Source organism: Rattus rattus, chromosome 9 (genome assembly GCF_011064425.1).
Source record: "Rattus rattus isolate New Zealand chromosome 9, Rrattus_CSIRO_v1, whole genome shotgun sequence".
Taxonomy (NCBI): Eukaryota; Metazoa; Chordata; class Mammalia; order Rodentia; family Muridae; genus Rattus; species Rattus rattus.
Window position 1 is genome coordinate 40,188,465 of NC_046162.1, and position 14,860 is coordinate 40,203,324.

Genomic DNA, 14,860 nt, shown 5'->3' on the forward strand with positions numbered 1-14,860 from the left:
CATTAAATAACATATATATTGACATTATGATTCATTACAGTGGCAAAACTGCAGTTATAAAGTAGCACCAAGAATAATTTATGATGGGGAGTCACCCTAACATGAAAAACTGTATTAAAGATTCCCAGCATTAGAAAAGTTTGAAAACCACTGGCGTAAAGGATGAAAAGAAATGCTGTGCTTTGAGTCAAATCACCCTATCTTTCAGCTATTGGAGGCGAGCCCAACAAACTGATCCTCCTTTGGAACTCAGTTCCAACACTATTCTGCTACTAAAACAGTAGCCCTCTAACTATAACACTACCCACTTCCTTTTATAGGTTCTCCCCTGGTCTGTGAGCCAGCACTTCAGTATAAATAAGAGCAAATAGCCAGCCAGAAACAGTTTTAACACTGTGCTAACACTGTTACTTACTAGCCATGACTTTGGATGGGTTACTGGCCTGCTTGTTCCCCTATAAAATAGGGACAGGAGATCCAGCTCATATAAGTCCAGCATGCAAAAGTTATAGGATAGGATAAGAACACAGCCTATATACTTGGAAGACCCTGGCTACAGTGATGGTTAAAGGAGATACTTGACAGCATCTACCGTGCTGCTGACAAGCTGCTTCATAATCATGGGAACACAGAAGGGACAGACTGCTTGCCTGTTGGTAGCAATCTCTACTTTTTTTTAATGTAAATGTGGTTTTAGTCTGTAATGCATAGAATTCTGTGAGAAAAGTAGAGAAAGCCATCTTTCACGGCTTCCATGGGGCTACTATAATGGTCATGTATTAGACCCTGCTCTGGGCCCCATTCCAGCATGGCCCCAGAAAAGCTTGCACACTCACATCTGGCGCTTGATATAATCCTTGAGCAGCTCCTGGTCCACACTGTAAATCTCAGTGCTGCTGACATTGTCAAAGTAGTAAGTGATGTTGTTCATATACTTGGGGGTGCGGGACCCCTCTGTACCATCAAACTTTCGGTAGCCAAACTGGTAGTCAAAGTGGGCTACAGGAGACATGGGCATCATTAGAAAGAGAGAAGAATCTCGCCTACTACCCATGCCACACTCCCTGGGATATCCCGGAGCCCAAAGGGGCCTCACGTACTTCGAGTGCCACCCCGTCCACGGCCCCGTCCACGACCACGCCCCCGTCCACGGCCACGGAAGGAAGCCCGAGCCCCACCAGCCCCATCACTCTTCACACTCGATGTCTCATCCTGGTCGTGCCATGCAGGCTCTGGTTTGGTCTCTGGTTGCCAGGCTGGGGTGGGTGGGGCCACAGATACAGGCATGTAGGTGGCAGGTTCAGATCCTATAGTAGTAAAAGTAACACAAGGTAAATCCTGAGAGCATCCTCCTCATTAGACTCTCCACAGCAGACAGTACATACCTTTGATCTCTCCTCGGATAGCAGGTGTATGTCTTGGTTCCTGTGGGCGAGTGGGACGTGAGGCCAATTTCTCTCTGGGTACTTCAGGCTTCATGTCTATTTGCAACGGAACCCACTTGTGTTTGTTCCCTGAGGGACGGCATAAGCATGTCAGAGAGGCATGGCAGGCCCCTCAGACATGGCTTTTTCCTTCCCCCTAAATTCTAGTTCAACTACCCATCTGGTAGCCATAGGCATGTCCTTTCCAAACACCAGACCTCTTTTTTGTTGTTATAAATCTCTAAAATAAGGAGATCAGAGGTTCCAGATGTAAGAATCACTTTCTGGAAACCTGAATAAAAACTAACTTTCTAGGCTCCCTTACACATGTGACACATCACTGCCTGTGACAACCTTGTGGGGCCATTCTAGGTGGAGTGAGCAGGAACAAGGGAGCCACCTTGGATGGAGAGGCTGCTGTGCCTCTCCATTAATGAGTTAAGAGTTGCCACCTCAAGCCTGGCCTGCAGACACAGAATAGGTCTAGGAGAGAAAGCAGTCAAGCCTGGATCATTTCAACAGGTTTAAGAAACTCTTAGAGCAATATAAAAGCCCGTATAAGAGAAGATGCACTAAGGCCGAGCACAAGCTGCTCCAAGCAGTCAGTCACCCCCTGGCCTGAAGTTCCTCCAGCAGCTCAGGCTTATGTCATTTCAAAGTTCTGAAAGGCACACCTCCCAGGTCCTGGCCAAGCCACTTACCTTTCTTCTTCTGCCCGCCTCGCTGGCAGTCCTCATCCCCATTCTTTTCCTCCCCCGATTCATCCGACTTTGTTTTTGGGCTCTCCTTACTATCACTTCCATCTCCTTTCTCCTGCTCCTTCATGTCCTTCTTGGGTGGCAGCTTACGGGCAGGCTGAGGCTTGTGGGACTGTGGCTACAGGAGGCAAGGAAACATGTGGTCACTGGGGAAGTATCAGGACAGGCTACACTAGATACATCCTAAGGTCTAGCTTTCATACTCAGACAATACCACTACAAAACACGACCATACCAGCTATGGAAGAACAACTGATTATTCTAGCTACCTACATCTGTGGGATAGAAAAGATGCTGGCCTGTCTGTACCAAAACCTCTACCATAAGGGACCCACTGAGGCAGTCACTAGCTCAGAACAAAAGTGATGAGTGGAACTGAACTGACCAAGAAAGAGTCTCTTCTGCTAGAATCTAGGGGAGCTAAGTATACTTCCCCAAACTGGAGTCAGTGCCTCAACTGATACCTCTTTTTTCAATTACTCATAGAAAAACGTGGCTCAGTAATGGAAAAATACGGGCTTTGGAAAACTGTAACACAGTTGTTTCCTAAACCTGCTGAGCCACCACTGGAAGGCAAAAAAGAACAGTGCCTGGCACCCCTGAAAGCAGGCAAAGGCTCACATGATGGTAATTCCTAATTATTTCATTGCTGTCCATCTTAAATAACTACTCTTCATTTGTTGAGAATTGAAGGGGGTTGGGAGTCCTATGTCTCAAAGGATGGCCTTGAACTCTTGGACTGAGTATAGTCATCCTTCTTTATCCTTTTGAGTAGCTGGGATTTCAGAAGTATACATACTATTGTGCTCACCGACCACTCCTTTTCAAAAATCAAGAAAGGTGGTGTTTATGGCTCTTGGTCAAAAACCAACTAAGTCAGTATGAAGAGTACTTGAACCTGCCAACCCCTCCTCACTCACCTGCACACTTTTGTGGGCTATTTCTCCAGGTGTAGGCCAGTTGATTGCATCTCCAAAGTCACCAACCTGCAAGGTATCGTCTATGAAGGTCTTGGGGTTACTCTGCCTGCCATTTTGCTCCACACCCAAGCTCTAGCTCTTTTTAGAGATAGGGACACAACAGTGTGTACACTCAGACACCATGCACTGGCACCCATAAAGGCTTCCATGCTCTTAGAGTAGGGCCCGAAGTGCTTACGAGAACAAGAATAATGAGCGCCCACAGGGATACTTCCCGGTCGTAATTACCTTGCTGCCCTTACGCTGTTTGGGAGCAGCTGCCCTCACCACCTTGGCCGGAGCAGAAGGTTCTGTGGGAACAAAGAGAAAGAATCAGCTGTCAGAGCCTATGTCATTACCATGCCCATCCCACCATGCACCTACAGGTTCCCAAAGGAGCCACAGCAGAAAGGGCAACCATATAAACTGACAGCCTAGCCACCAAGCTGCTCAACACTGAAGTGGGAAAACCCTTAGAGTCTAAGTCTGTATTTTTTATGAGTTATCAACTGAGTCTCAAGGTCCATAACCAAGTCTACACTGTAACTCAGAGCTCCAAATCTATAGGCAAAACCTGTAAGGAGATCGAGCCTTCTGTATACTTCTGCAAGCCCAAAGAAAATAAAGCTAAACATGTGAATGGACACGTCCAGGGCCATACCAAGGCCTGCTGTGTCCTCGCTGACATGTAGTTGAAGTAAGAACTACCTTTTCTGTTCCTAAAGAAAAGGCATACTCCGATTTGACTCTAAAGTTCAATTTTGTGGGACAACATTTCCCAGTGTAGCCCTGACTGGCTTGGAACTTGTCAGCAGATCAGACTGCTGAACTCACAGAGATCTCCCCCCAACACATCCTTTGCCTCCCAAGCATGCCACCATACCTGGCCAGTTTCATCTTTTAGATTGAACCCCAATAATACAAGTGAGACAAGACACACAATTTCAACTCCAACAGAACTAAAATCACCGAATTTCAATTCATCCACTTTCACAATAGCCATTAGAATATACTGGTCTTTGGTTATGTGGAGGTAGACACATAGAAGAGGATGACTTCATCTGTTTTCTATAGAACAGAGGAGCGTGTATATAATCATGCATCTATGGGGCATATATTTAACTTTTCTACAAAGATGAAGATGGCTTTTAAGGAACAGAGTACGTACGCAAGTCTAGAAGAAGTGGCTCTGGTTAGTTTGGTCCTGAAAACCAAGGGTGTCTTGTCCCTCCTGCCTCTAGAGATCCACAGGAAGAAACACATCCTGAGATTCTGCTCACTCACTTTAGCTTGTACTTCCCTCCTCTGCCATGTCAGGTCAGGAACTACCCTAGCCTCCAAGCACAGAAACCTGGCTGGCTGGCCTCACAAGGTTTTTCATCAGACTATGTCCTTTAATGAGAAGAAAGTGTCCTTGCCCAGCTCCTAAGGGTGAAGCCAATGCATTCCTGGCTTCTGGCCGGTTACTGGAGCCACTGTCCCCTAATGGTGGACATAAGCCTTCTGATAGCTGGAGTTGTTGAGCCCACAGCAACCTCCAGGGCTGAGTAGCAGAAAACTAGAAAATCTCAGGTGCAAGAAAACCACTGTCCTTTGACCCCAGGTTGACCCAGATAAGCCATTGAACATTTAGTAGTTCCTTGACTGGTCTAAAGCTCCTCACATGAGCCGAGTGTGGTGGTAGATGCCTTTAATGCCAGCACTCAGGTGGCAGAGACAAAGGATCTCTGGAAATCTGAGGGCAGCCTAATCTACAAAGTAAGTTCCAGGACACCCAGGGATATACAGACCATCTAACAACTAAACAGATCTTCATCCAATTCAGCCCAGGGCCAGGACAGTGGCCGCCCACCTGAGCTATAACTGGAGTAATTTCTTCATGTGCTCAACAGCATTGGTACATGCTAGCAGGAAAGCAAGCCCCAAGGCTAGTGACAAAGTTTACAACAAGAATTGTATGCACGTTGGGGATTTGGCTCAGTGGTAGAGCGCTTGCCTAGCAACCACAAGGCCCTGGGTTCGGTCCCCAGCTCCAAAAAAGAAGAAAGAAAGAAAGAAAGAAAGAAAGAAAGAAAGAAAAGAGAGAGAGAGAGAGAGAGAGAGAGAGAGAGAGAGAGGGGGGAAAGTTTCCAGACACTGGTCTTTTCAAGTCTCTTGGTCTGAGTAAAATATACCTTGCCTCGCCAGGAAATGGAGAATCAACTCTCACAAGCTGTCCTCGGATTTCCACAAGCATGCCCTGGTGCTCCCCCCAATAAACAAACAAAATAAACAAACATAATAAAGCCTTTTAAAGCTATTTTCTCAAGCATTTTAAAAGAAGGGTCTTGCTCTGTAGCCCAAAAGCAGTCTCAAAGTTCCAGCAATTCCCCTGCCACAGCCTATGAAGTGCTGGAATTCCAGATGTATATCCTTCCTAGTGGCCATCTTATTTCTTATAAAATCTCTCAAAACTGAACAGTACTAACTGAGATCACCCTGAGATCTCGGCAGAACATGGTCATGGACTGTAAGTTCTGTCTCCAGTAAAGAGAGAAAGCTTAGAGGAGCCTCCTGCTTATTCCTATCTGAGCATCCACCTAAAGAGAGAGGAAAGTGGTCTTATATCTGTCCTAAGTAGAGTTTGTTAGAAAGTTCCATCCCAGAGGGCTCTCTACCAAGAAGAACTATGCCATCCCCTTTTTTTCCCTGATCCTTGCTAGAGCCTCAGACTGCCTCCAAGCCAGCAGGACCCTGATGTCCACTCTGCACCAAGCCAAGTCAGCTCTCTAAACCTGCCTTCTAAAACCTGCAGCTGCCACCACTACTACCCAAGCCAAGCTCAGGACACACCACTGTCACTTACATGAGAAAACAGTTCTAACCCCACTGTTTGCAGGCAGTAGGTAGACATGGAAAGGGTTTTCTAGGAACTAGAAGGCTTTATTCTCTTGCAAGAAACTCCATGGGTTCCCAGACATCCACTGGCAGTAGAAAAAGGTCCCTTCTTACTGGATTTGAGTGAAAGTCTCTCTTAACTCCTAACTGTCCTTTCTTACTGTAGTTTGGGGTCCATCTCTGTTTTTTTCCAATCAGACACCCCAGTCTGGGTTTATAGGGTCAGTATGAAATGGCAGGCTCAGGCTCTAGGATGGCTTCCTCCTCCATTAAGATTAGAGGCTACCGGGTACCTAAAAGAAGATGAAATTACCTTCTGTCTCAGAGGACCAAGTCCAGCGAAGGATTGAGTCGTGTGTGAGTACACATGTGCATACAAGTTTGTTAAACAAAAAGCACACAAACCTGGCGAGTGAGATGGCACAGTGGGTAAAAGTGCTTATACCACACCTGACACCTCAGCTCAACCCCCAAAACCCATGTTTTTGTTTGTTTTAATTAGTTTAGTTTTTTTCTCTGTGCAGCCCTGGACCAGACGAGCCTTGAACTCAGAGATCCACCTGTCTGTCTCCTGGATGCTGGGATTAAAGTTATATAACACCTCTGATCCATATGATTTAAGAAGAGAACTGATTCCTGTAACTATCCTCTACATGTATGCACACACAAATAAAGAAATAAAGTAAGGGGCTGGAGAGATGACTCAGTGACTAAGAGCATCCGTTGCTCTTCCAGGACCCAAGTTCAATTCCCAACACCCACATGGAGGCTCAAAAAACAAACACCTAACTTTCTCTAAATCCAGGAAATCCAATACCTTCTTCTGGTCTCCATGGAAACTGAATGTACATGGTACACAGAAAATACAGGCAAAACATTCATAAACATAAAATAAAAAATAAGAATTAAGATAGGCATGGTGGCACATGCCTTTAATCCCAGCACCCAGGAGGCAGAGAAAATCCAATCTCTGTGAGTTCAAGGCCAGCCTGGTCACCAAAGTGAGTTCCAGGACAGTCAGGGCTGTTAGAAACCCTGTCTTAGGGGTTGGGGATTTAGCTCAGTGGTAAAGCGCTTGCCTAGGAAGCGCAAGGCCCTGGGTTCGTTTAAAGTAAAAAGAAAAAACCTAAAGAAAGCAAAAGGGAAGCATACCTGGACTTTTTCCTGATGCTATCTATAAACTTTTTCACTGTTAAGATTTTTTTTGGGGGGGGGAGGGGGAGGACTAGAGAGAGGTGGCTCAGTGGTTAAGAGCACTGACTGTACTTTCAGAGGTCCTGAGTTCAAATCCCAGCAACCACACGGTGGTTCATAACCATCTGTAATGAGATCCCATACCCTCTTCTGGTGTGTCTGAAGACAGCTACAGTGTACTTATATATAATAAGTAAATCTTTAGGGGCTGGAGAGATGGCTCAGAGGTTAAGAGCACTGACTGCTCTTCCAGAGGTCCTGAGTTCAATTCCCAGCAACCACATGGTGGCTCACAACCATTTGTAATGGGGCTGATGTCCTCTTCTGGTATGTCTGAAGATAGCTACAGTGTACACATATACATAAAATAATAATAAATCTTTTAAAAAAATAAATAAATCTTTAAAAAGGTTGGGTTTTTTTAATTTATTTATTTTGTGTATGTGAGTACACTGTCCATGTTTTCAGACACATCAGAAGAGGACATCAGATCTCACTTTGGATGGTTGTGAGCCACCATGTGGTTGCTGGGATTTGAACTCAGGACCTCAGGAAGAGCAGTCAGTGCTCTTAACCACTGAGCCATCTCTCCAGCCCAAAAAGGTTGTTTTTTGAGTGGACGACACAAGTCCATTATTGCAGAGGGAAGAAAGGACCAAAAGATAGTGGTTGGTGGTGGGTGCTGCAGGGCATTAGTGGGCTGTAAGGGGAAAGTCCCTTACGGTGCAGGACACATCAAAGAGTTATGTCTGTGAACCTCCACTTTCCAGTGTCCAGCTCTTTGCTCAAACACCTAGGAAAGAGATGATACTGTTAAGCATGTGGAATGAGCCTCTTGTCCAGACCTCTGTGAGAAGGGAGATAATACTGATGTCAGAGGCCCACTGATTTAAGTACAGAATGCCTAGCACACAGTAAAGACGCTCAACAAATGTTAAATGTTACAATTTGAACACCCCAAAAAACCAGCATCTACCAATAGCCCTCACCCTCAGCAGTAAAAAAGACCACCAAACCATCTCTCCATGGGTAGATCACCGTTCCAGGTTTCTAAAGCAGCCTCAATTTCCACCTTAAAATACAAACCAGACATCCCCCAACACCTCAAACCTGTCTCCAAGGCAAAGGCCTGTGGCAAGGAGGCAACCACATCCTCATACTCCCCTCCCCAGGAAAGAAGAAAACTTTCAGGTTCTACAGTTTAAATAGGAAAATATGGGGAATTTACTACTAATTACTGAACCTGGTCCCTTACCACCACAGCTCTGGCATAAAGCTCTGCTTTGCTAGAGAGGAAGAAAAGCCTACGGCTCCTTCCATTCAATTTCCAGCATTCAATTTTCCACTCAGGAATAGGAAGAAAACCCAGGCCACTGGGGAATCCTTCACTCCAGTGAAGGGGCTAAACTCATATACACCTGGTACAAAGGCTACCAATTATTCTTCTGTATTGTCCAGTTCTAGAAAGAACTAAGGTTGCTAACTTTTTTGTAACCTACTTTTTTGTAAGACTACCCACTGGGGCTGGAAGTGTCCTGAGTTAGTTGCATTGAGGGCTTGGTTCAACCACGCAGAAAGTACTTAAGGTTTTTGGTGAAGATGGTATGGAATAACCCAACCCAATAAGGCATGACACGAAGAATTGGTAGGGGAAGAAAGGGTGGATTGAAATCAAGGACCAGTGCTAAAGGAGGGATGGGATGGGCTAGTTAAGTGAGTGTCTGGGAAAAAGTGGGTGATCAGGCAGAATGGGACCAAAGTGGGAGGTCCCAGATTTACCTAGTTCTAGTAACAAGCTGAGTTTAGCAGGACTGCTGGACTTGGCTGTGAAGATTCATAAACCAGCCAGGTATACCCCATCCCTACCTCCAGCTGTGCCTCCCCCACCTGGCCAAAATCAATGTCCTTTTGAGAGACCTCCAGAACATGAGTGAAGCAAAGACCCTCTACTAGGCACTCTTAGGACACAGTACATGTTCAACTACCTACCTCTCTAGACAGCAGGAAGCAACAATGACTAGTTCTGTGCCTGGCCTCACTAGATCCCTGTGAGGTCCTGCCAACCTTTGGCCTTTGGTTTGAACCTTCCTAGGGGGTGGGAGTGGGGGTAGGGGTGGGGGTGCAGAACAAGCAGCCTAGATATTACTGGTTCTCAGAGGTCCTGAGGCTAGCCAGGCACCTATTCTATCAGATGCATCATTGTGAGAGCGCTGCCAGCCATCTTGGCAACACCACCTTCCTTAGCTACACTAAAAGCTGATAGTCTATGTAGGTATAAGAGAAAAGGCAAAAAAGGCTAAAACCTCATCCCAAGCAGGGTTGTGAGCCTAGCTATAGTTACACACGACATGGATCTCACAATCTTTAAAGTTAAATAAGGTAGTTCCTTTCACTGGTCCCATTATTAAGAAAATCAAGACATATGCTTGAAGTATTTGCCAAGGTCAGAGTTGTCAAACAGCGGGGACAAAATCTGAAGTATCCTGATTTTTAAGGTTAACCTCCAGTAACCGGTGGAAAAGAAGCTAAGGACCACAAGGTCAAGTGGCGATGGCCTTGGATGCCTGCCAGTGACCTGATCACCCCCTAGACTCCCCCAGGTCCTCCACCCAGAAACGCTCCTCAGCCAAATCTTGGACCAGAGCACAGGGTTCTTTCTGCCTTACCCCAGCCCAGACCTCTGACTATGGAAAGGCAGTAAAGCCATAGGAAGAGAGGGTGACACATCTGTGCCTCTCCCTCCCAAGGCAGCCTGGGTAGAGTCAAGTCAAACCCTAGAAATGGACAAGTTTGTCTTTGTCCCATCTCTACAAACCTAAGAAACTCCCCAACAGGTTTCTTACAGGGGAAAAGATTAGCTTCCATATCTTCTATGTGCTCTCTGTCTGTGGCTTTGGATGCCATGTCTCAAAGGCCTTCCTCTACCCTGTCCCTCCCACCCAGTCCCCAGGTCTGCAGATAAAACACAGGAGGGGCTGTGGGCAGGAGAAGGTGGGCTTCAGAAGGTCAGACTATCTTGAAGCCCTGCAGAAAGGAAGAGGCAAGCCAATGTCCAGCTTGTGGTACAGTGCATCAGTCTACAAGCCTCAGGCAGAGGGCAGGCCAGGAAGCAGTCACATGATGTCTGCCAGGCCAGCCAAGCCCAAGAGACTATCTTTAGCTTGTGGTGACCCACACATTTGGTGTTCCCACTCCTGCCCAAACAGGGATCATGCAGCCCAACGATGGTGATGGCCACCCCGACAGCTGGTACCAGTCCCTGAAGTCCTACCCAAGAGGTGATTAATGATAAAAGGCTGAAACCCAGCTCCCTGATTGGCCTTTTCTGAAGAGCACACTGGACTCTAGTCAAATCAGCAACTACCACCTTCTGCTGCACACTGACTTATACAAAGACTGAGTAAGAATCTTCTACAGAGACACCACGGATTCCCTTCCAAAGGATACTACCAACTACCTTCTAGTTCCCAGCAAACAGAAGGAAGAGACTTGCTTTCATATAGGATATATGCTAAAGCAAAGTGGCTGATCCTTCCTTCACCATAGTACAGTCTCAGTACAGTCTCCTCAGGAGCCCTCTCCTCTACCACTCCCACAAAAAGTAGACCAGGTTCTAAATCAGCCTGTGGTGTTGGGGATTCCAAGGGCCCACTTACACCTGAAGTGCCTGCATCTGAAAACATCTCCCTCAGGCCGGAATGGGGGGCCATTTTCACCACTAGCTCATACATCTTACAAGTGTCAAACCCAATAGTGTTTCACAATCAATTAAGAAAGTAGGTATCACTATGAAGACAGTTAACTGACAAGGAAACCAAGGCTCAAAGAAGCTCACTCAACTAGTAGATAGCAGAGGTAGGACTAAAACCCAGGTAGTCTCTGTCCAACACATTCTGCCTCACAAGCTCACCATGGGTTATTGGGCAAAACTACTGAGGACCCTACAAGTACAGGTCCCCTTACAGTTTTTGTGTCAAAAACTTACTGTAAATACTGACCAAACACGATTACTTCTCAATTCTCTGGGATATGGTTAAGTGCCCTTTCACATTGCAACCAATCTAAGCACCAGGGCCAGTTGTGGCAAAGGGTGCGGTAGGTGAAACAGCACAGCAAATTCCGAAGCCATAGGCTTTAGTGTGAAGGCCACTAGACAGTACTATATACCACCATCAGGTCTGCAGTGTTCCCCTTGCCCCAACACAGACTTACTGTTGCAAGAGCAAACTGCAAAGTTACACGAGTTGGTACTGTTTAGCTAAGTCACTGTTTATTGGAGGAAGGCTCTTTGAGATACTGGTTCAAGTAGCTCAAGCAGGCCTGAATTCTCACGCTTCTACCTCTATCTCCCAACTGCTAGAATTACAGATGAGTTCCACCTGTTAAATCTCATTCCTTTTCGGGGGGAGATGGGAGGTCAGGGAAGACAGGTTCTCACTATGTAGTTCTGGCTGGTCTGTAACTCACACCCACTTCATGAGTTCTAGGATGAAGGACAAAGGCATGCATCCCTATCCTTACCTTCAACTTTCATTCCTGAAAACACTTCCATGAGTTCTATCTGTGGCTTCCTAGGTCACTTCCAAGCCCCAGCCTGTTTCACAGACAAAAGGGTCCTCTGCTGCAAGCTGGAGTCCATTGTCACTGTTCCCAAGATGATGCTACCCTAATACAGATAATTTCTGTCTGGTGATGACCAACTGCTTAGAGTACTACAAACTTTTTTTTTTTTTTTTTTTTAAATCTTTGAAACAAGGTCTGAGAAATCGAGATGGGAGCTGGAGAGATCAATGGCTACAGCCTGGTGGTGACACACTTTAATCCCAGCCATTTGGGATTAAAGAGGCAAGGGATCTCTCTAAGGGCAGCCTGGTCTACAAGTGAGTTCAGAACAGTCAGGACTACACAGAGAAACTCTGTCTCGAAAAAAAATGCATGGCACGGCACATACATTTAGGCAAAACCCTCATACACATTAATAAAAAATAAGGGGAAGGGGGGAGCCCAGGCTGGTGTCAATTCTCCCAGTTTCAGTCTCTTAAGTACTGATAGTATATGGAAACCACTTGGAACTCATTTCTACTGCCCTAAGTCTCAAGCAGTTGACCGATAAACAGGCTTCTGTTCTGACTCTTGAAGAAATAACTTTTTACTGTTCTTATTACTGGAGTGGGTACATTGACACCTGACCCAACCTGTCCAACTAGAACTGAAGAGGAAATGAAAATACTCATGGCATCCTGAAGCATCTGCAGCTGTGAACAACCTGGGGGTCATGTCAGCAGTGAATGCTATTGAGGTGGTACTCGGGACATGAAGTGCACCTTCCCAATGTAGAACTCTTTCCTAAATTGGGAAAGCCAAACTTCTCCCCAGGAAGTTGTGTGCACCCACTCACAGGGTAGGGGAGCAGTCTCACAAGAACTGTTGTTCCCTGCGCCACTGACAGAGCTTATATTATATGCCTGCTTCCTCACATGCACCAAAATTGTGACCAAAAAGGACCTGTAGATTTCAAAAGGAGATGGGAATGCTTGAATGCAGAAAGCAACCCTGGCTCCTAGACACCACCAATCAGTGCTGAGTGCTATGCCAACAGCAAAGGCAAGCAAGTTTGGGCGGCGTGACTAAAAAAGGGGAGTTGGGGGGACAGAGCAATGACATATTGCCCTACCCAGGGTCTCCAGATCCTGTTCAAAGATGCCTTTGCTGCACACTAGCCCTTCTGCAGATGTGAAGGACTGCCTAGAGTGGCCAGATCATCTCTAATTCAACAGGAAAGCAGGAAGCTCACAAGTCTGAAGCCAACATGAGCTACCACATCAAGTCTGGAGCTAGCTTAAGCTACAGTGAAACCCATGATTTCCCAAAAAAAAAAAAAAAAAAAGGGTGGAGGGGGATCTGACTCCCATCTCAAACCAATCCCACCAACCATGTACCTACCACTGGGTTAAAGGCATAGACTTTGATATCCATCTTTGAATATGCTAACCGACAGCCATCATTAACACACACACACAAGGCCTGGGCAGATAGGTCAAAACTCAAAACTAATACAACTCATGTACCCATAGCATGGTAAGCTTTAAGTGAGCAACATATCACCAATGACTGATAAACTCAGGCACACGGGCCAAGCAGGCAGCTCATTGAACTCACAGTTCTGTTACTATGAAATAAGCTCAGGGCACAGCAGCTCTTTTTCTTATCTTTGAGCAATTCTCACATTTTTCAGGACCCAAAAAAGAGGCAAACAGGAAAAGTGTGGTTGGCAGACAGCACACTGAAGACACCCAGTTAAATCTGAATGTAGGATAGGCACTGAGAATTGTTAAATTATGTCCTATATAATACTCGGGACAAACAAATTACTTACAACATTCAGTTATCTGAAGCCCAAACTTAAACTGGTGTTCAATGTTATTTGCTAATCCTGGCTTCCACAAGGGTCAGGAGGTGAGGACCATGGCCTCCTGTCCAAACTCAAAAGTGGTTGGACACTTGGCAAGAACACCATTACTGCAAGGGTGGGTGGTGGCCTACAGTCCTTCCAGACTTCCCTCTCTATGGTTTTTTACTTTACACATTGATTATCTCAAAAGCACTCATCTTCCTTTGAAACTAAAGACCTTGTAGGCCCTAGTTTCAAGTATGGAAGAATTACCATCTGAGAAGTTTTATCAGCATGTAGATTCTTCATTCTACTCTCTAGAACTTTCTGCTCAGAATGGTGGGAACAAGAATCTGCTGGGTAGGGCTGGAGAGATGGCTCAGTGGTTATGAACACTGACTGCTTTTCCAGAGGTCCTGAGTTCAATTTCCAGCAACCACATGGTGGCTCACAACCATCTGTAATGCCAGCATATTATTTTTAATGTCTCCAAAGAACTTCAAGCTTCAAGCTCAAGCCTGGAGGTGTTTTGTTGTCACTGTCATCTGCTTTGAGACAGATTCTTTCAATGCAGCCCTGACTATCCTGGAGCATACTGTGTAGACCAGGATGACCTGAACTCCCAACTCCCAGAGATCCTCTTGCCTCTGCTTCCTGAGTGCTGAGACTGAAGTCTGTACTGCCATACCCTGATATGCCTTCAAGTCTTATAGGAAATGAGGCCACTCACCAGAAATCATCTCGTCTGTTGGGGGAAAGGGGGGAGGGGTGGCTCTCAGATGGGTGGGCAGAGTCAAAGTTCTTGTTATCCCAAGAGCAATTCCCCATGACCTACTACTACACAGCAAGTTCTTGGGTTCAAACAAAAAACAAATCCCTAGAGATTTTTGCCTCCAGAGGCAAAATTAAGACAGATGGTGCAAAAAGCTGAAAAGCCCACAGATCAAAATGTTAAAAAAAAAAAAAAAAAAAGAGGCAGGAAATGGGAAGGTGAAAAGCCAGGCAGGATGTGCGTTTAGGCCCTGAGAACTGACTGAGGGATGTTACCTTTTCTTCTTTCCTTACCTTTAATGACCAGGGTAAGTACTTCCTCACCTATCACCACCACATCTATCTCACTAGAATACATGTCCATATACTGAGACACAACTTTCCAGACTTGTCTCAATAGTGAACTGGACCATGGATGTGGCTCAGTGATAAATCCCTCACCCAATACTCCTCTAAGGCTCTAGACTGTGTTTGCCAGCAAACTGT

General features: G+C 45.8%; 1 protein-coding gene across 2 annotated transcripts in view; it reads right to left on the bottom strand.

Moving 5' to 3' along the window:
- The window catches only part of Larp1 (La ribonucleoprotein 1, translational regulator), a 90,852-nt gene that overhangs the window by 18,006 nt on the left and 57,986 nt on the right, over positions 1-14,860 (bottom strand). For both annotated transcript variants that reach the window (XM_032913833.1, XM_032913832.1), the window contains exons 2-7: positions 3,391-3,452; positions 3,103-3,168; positions 2,126-2,300; positions 1,386-1,514; positions 1,101-1,307; positions 837-999 (exon numbers count right to left, since the gene is read on the bottom strand). In XM_032913833.1, coding sequence (XP_032769724.1) covers positions 837-999; positions 1,101-1,307; positions 1,386-1,514; positions 2,126-2,249 — 623 coding nt within the window. In that variant the 5' untranslated portion in view covers positions 2,250-2,300; positions 3,103-3,168; positions 3,391-3,452. The remainder of the gene's footprint in view (positions 1-836; positions 1,000-1,100; positions 1,308-1,385; positions 1,515-2,125; positions 2,301-3,102; positions 3,169-3,390; positions 3,453-14,860) is intronic.